Source organism: Dipodomys ordii, unplaced genomic scaffold (assembly GCF_000151885.1).
Source record: "Dipodomys ordii isolate 6190 unplaced genomic scaffold, Dord_2.0 Scaffold47, whole genome shotgun sequence".
NCBI lineage: Eukaryota > Metazoa > Chordata > Mammalia > Rodentia > Heteromyidae > Dipodomys > Dipodomys ordii.
The window spans coordinates 640,524-645,201 of record NW_012267263.1 but is presented as its reverse complement, the minus strand read 5'-3'; the positions used below and the strand labels follow the sequence as shown (position 1 = coordinate 645,201).

General features: G+C 37.2%; 1 protein-coding gene across 1 annotated transcript in view; it reads left to right on the top strand.

Moving 5' to 3' along the window:
* Positions 1 to 1,180: 1,180 nt before the first annotated feature.
* Zc3h6 (zinc finger CCCH-type containing 6) overlaps positions 1,181 to 4,678 on the top strand; it is a gene marked incomplete at its 5' end in the record, with an annotated part of 39,294 nt that continues 35,796 nt past the window's right edge. Inside the window, 2 exons of the mRNA XM_013019709.1 lie at positions 1,181 to 1,375; positions 4,121 to 4,240. Of these exons, the coding sequence (XP_012875163.1) occupies positions 1,181 to 1,375; positions 4,121 to 4,240 (315 nt within the window). The remainder of the gene's footprint in view (positions 1,376 to 4,120; positions 4,241 to 4,678) is intronic.

The following is a 4,678-nucleotide window of genomic DNA, read 5'->3' as shown; positions in this document are numbered from 1 at the left end:
GTATACATTCTCTCATGTATACCATTTAGTTTATCTATATTTAACAATACTATCAAAGAATATTTTGGCTTCTTTAACTATAAAATGTCATAATAAATATAAAACTCAGTTTCTAGGATTCACCTTTTGTAATTAATAGCAAAACTAATATTTGCAATATGGATGTGTACTTTACTATGAAGGTTTTGTGGATTTTTTGTTGTTGGTGGTGATGGGGCTTGAACTCTGGGCTTGGGTGCTGTCCCTGAGCTTTTCAGCTCAAGACTAGGGCTCTACCACTTGAGCCACAATGACACTTCTGGTTTTCTGGTGGTTAATTGGAGAGTCTCAGGACTTTCCTGCCCAGGTTGTCTTTGAACTGTGATCCTCAGATCTCAGCCTCCTGAGTAGCGAGGATTATAGGCGTGAGCCTATAATTAACCACCAGAAAACCAGAAGTGGTGCTGTGGTTTAAGTGGTAGAGCTCTCGCCTTGAGCTGAAGGGCTGAGGGACAGTGCCCAGGCCCAGAGGTCAAGCCTCACAACCTACCAAAAAAAATTATAATTTGGCCTGGGAATGTGCCTTGGTGCTAGAATGCTTGCCTAGCATGTGTGAATCCCTGGGTAACCCATGAACAGAAAAAGCCAGAAGTGACACTGTGGCTCAAGTGGTAGAGTGCTAGTCTTGAGCACAGAAAGGCTCAAGGATAGTGCCTAGGCCCTGAGTTCAAGTTCCAGAACCAGCAAAAACAAACAAAAAAACAAAGAATCTCATGGACTTTTCTGCCCCTTGCAGGCTTCAAATAGTGATTGTCTGATCTCAGCCACCTGAGTAGCTAGGATTACAGGTGTGAGCCACCGGGTTACTATTTTTTTTAAGGAAAAAATTTGTAACAAATTATAAATGGCCAGCAAATATAAAATATTTATTTTCTGGACTTTTGTAGAGAAAGTTTTTCACCTCCCTTCCCCTCTTCTTCCTCTGCTTTCCTTTTATACTGGTGCTTGAATTTAGGGCCTTGTACTGGTTTGGCTTGGTTGCTCATAGCTGCTCTTTAACCCCGTAAGCCATGCCTCTAGACCTTGAAACAGTTTTTCAACTCCTTATATATATATGAATGTAACTTAAATTCTGGGCACATGCCTTTATAACATTTCTCTAGTAATTGCTTTAGGAGGACATTTGATAGTTTAAATTTCTGTTGTCTTCTACAGAGAAGATGGTGAATTAGAAGATGGTGAAATAGATGACACAGGATTTGAAGAAACACAAGAACGGGAAGCAAAAGAAAATGAAAAACAGAAAAATGAAAAAGTTTACAGAAAATCAAGAAAAAAACACAAGAAGGAAAGAGAGAAGAAAAAATCTAAGAGGAGAAAACGTGAGAAACATAAGGTTAGTTAGAATCAACTTTCTACATGTTTTTTTGCAATCTAGAAATACAATATGCTGAAAATTAGTATAAGTGATTGCCTATTTTCTTAAAAAATATATGGATTGGTATTGATATTTAGGTGATTAGAAAAATTTCTAAGCATAAATATTATGTAAACTATTTTAGATTAGATTAAAAAATGATCAAGGCTGGGAAGGTGGCTAGTGGTAGCATGCTTGCCTTGCATGCATGAGGCCCTGGGTTCGATTCCTCAGTATCACATAAGCAGAAAAAGCTGGAAGTGGTTCTGTGGCTCAAATAGAGCGCTAGCCTTGAGCTGAAGAGCTGAGGGACAGTACCCAGGCCCAGAATTCAGGCATGATGGACAAAAAAAAAAAAAAAAATCAAGAGCCAAGTGTTGGTGGCTCACACTTGTAACCCTAGTTATTCAGGAATCCTGAGATCGGAGAATCACAGTTCAAAGCAAGCTCTGGCAAGAAAGTTTGTGAGAATCTTATCTCCAACTAATCAGCAAAAAGTCAGAAGTAGACCTGTGGCTCAAGTGGTTGAGGAGCCATGAACAAAAAAGCACAAGGACAGTGCCCAGGCCCTAAGTTCAGACACCAGGACCAACACACACACACACACACACACCTTCCCTCCCCTCCCCCACACACAAATGATCAAGGTACTCTCTATATCACCTTTATAATAACAAAAAAAGTGCAGATTTCTCAAATAGCCTTTTTATGGATGGAAAATTGTAGGCGAGGAAATTAGAAGGTTAAGGAAAGTTTCATTTTCTAAAAACATAGGTTAACAGTATGGGCACTGTTCCATCCATTCATTTATTTACTCATTCATACATGTTCTCATATGCTTATTATGGAAACTTGTATGTTAAATGCTTGGAATCGTAGTAGTAAATAAAATAGTTTTCATTTCTAGAAAATAAATAGAAATCGTGAATAAGTGAAAAATCAATAGTATCAAGAAAGCAATAGGGTGCTTGATGGAGAATAATGTGAATTTGGGATAGGGAAGAAAGAGAACTATACTGACTGAAAAATCAGGGAAAAGTTGGCAGCAGCAGTGGTGAAACTTCCTTTTAATTGTCCCCATCGTTAGCAAAACAGAAAAACTCATGCTAACATCTGCAAAAAATATAACAACTGGTTATCTCCACAAACTTCAAAAATGGGAACCGATGGTTTAAATCTTAGATAGAAACATGACCAGTGTAGAATCAGCAACTATGTGAATGAAGCAAGGTAACCAATGAAAAAATGTAAATGAACCTCCAGAAACAATTAGCCAATAGAAAGTCATCTCAAATGAAGGAGTCCCATTCAACCAGAAATTCCTGTGGCCTCTTGAAAATAACAACAGAGGAGGCTTTATTAATTCTAGTTCATATTTGAGTAATATGGCCACAGAAAAGTTCTGGAATGAACTGTGCCTAGTGACCTCATCATATTAAGCAACTGAGGACTTAACTGCTGAGAATAGAATATAAATTGAGTCCTAAGCATACTAGGGCCAAGGAAAGAAATGATCAGGAAACAGATGAAAAAAGGAAACAAGAGGCATTATCTCAGAACATACTAGCCATATTTTTGAATACTTCACTTTGACAACAGAAGACATAATCTTAGAGCCATTGGGCTAGAAAAGCTTTCCTGTCTTATTAATCAATCTTTTCCCCCCACATGTTAATCAAGATAGGACTATGGACATTCAAGAGAAGTTATAAGAATAGAATTGTAATAAAGTAATATTCCTCTAGCAAAGAAAGAATGCCCACAAACATATGAAAAATGTAACCTAATAGTTCCAAGTCATAAAAAATTAGGAAAAATACAAGCTATGATCTAACAGCCTCACACTTGCTAGGCAGACACTACCATTTCAGCTATCCCTCCAGTCCCTTGTTGTATTGACTACTTTGAAGCAGGGTATTGTTAACTTGTGATATTTACCATTATCAATTACTGTGGTTTTCTTTCATTCTTTATTAATTTTTTTTTTTTGGTCAGTTATGGGGCTTGAACTCTGGGCCTGGGTGCTGTCCCTCAGCTCTTCAGCTCAAGGTCAGCACTCTACCACTTGAGCCACAGTGCTACTTCTGGTTTTCTAGTGGTTTATTGGAGATAAGAGTCTCACAGACTTTCCTGCCTGGGCTGGCTTTGAACTGTGATCCTCAGATTTGAGCCTCCTAAGTAGCTAGGATTACAGGCATGAGCCACTGACCTCCAGCTCATTTATCTAATTTTGTGGACTGGATTTATTTCTTATAAGCAATTTAGAATATTTTGGTATATTTTTGTTTTAGGATACCCATGCAATAGAATTAACTACTTGAAAGCCACTAGAAATTCACTTTTAGGTAAATGAATTATTGCATACCCTACTTGTGTTCTTCTACCCTTCTTGGTAGTGAGGAACCAGTTTTATTTCCTTTATGTGTAGCTTAAATGTAGGATCATTTTAGAGTCCGTGAGATTTCTATTTAAGTCCTGTGAACCAAAGGGATAATGAGAAACATGCTTCAATAAAGTTCCTGAGTGCAGAGAAGTAACATTTCCTCCCAGAAAAACTGAAAAAGGTTGGCATGGTAAAGGCCTTTGCAGCAAAAATTTTTCTTAATTTATTGACTTTGTGAGAATAATATGACTTACTGGTTGACACTCTGACTGTAAGATGCTTACTAGTTATAAGGTAAATTTCATCTTTTTGAAATGTAACGTATTTTCCCTTCCCTCCAGCATAATTCTCCTAGCGGTGATAGTTCAGACTACAGCGTTGATTCAGATGTTGAACATATAGAAAGTTCCCATAAAAAAAGAACTGGTTTCTACAGGGATTATGACATTCCATTTTCTCAGGTATGGCATATTTTAATTGTGATAAAATATATAACAGAATTTGTCATTTTAGCCATTTTTAGTATGCAGTTTTGTAACATTGCTATATTCACAACGTTTAGTGATCGCCACTATTAATCTCCAGAACTTCTTGTTTGTCTTAGACAGACATTTTATACCCATTAAGCAATAGCACCTCACTTCCCCTTGCTTTTACCCCCCCTCCCCCACCCCACCCCCCTCCGCCCCGGGTAACCACTATTCTCATTTTCTGTCTATAAACTTGCCTATTCTAGTAATCTCATATATTTGAAGTCAAATAATATTTTTCCTTTTATGTCTGGCTTATTTCACTTAACATATTTTCTTTTTTTAAAATATATTTTTATTGTGAAAATACTGTACAGAGGGGTTACAATTACATGGGTAAGATAATGAGCACATTTCTTATCAAGCATT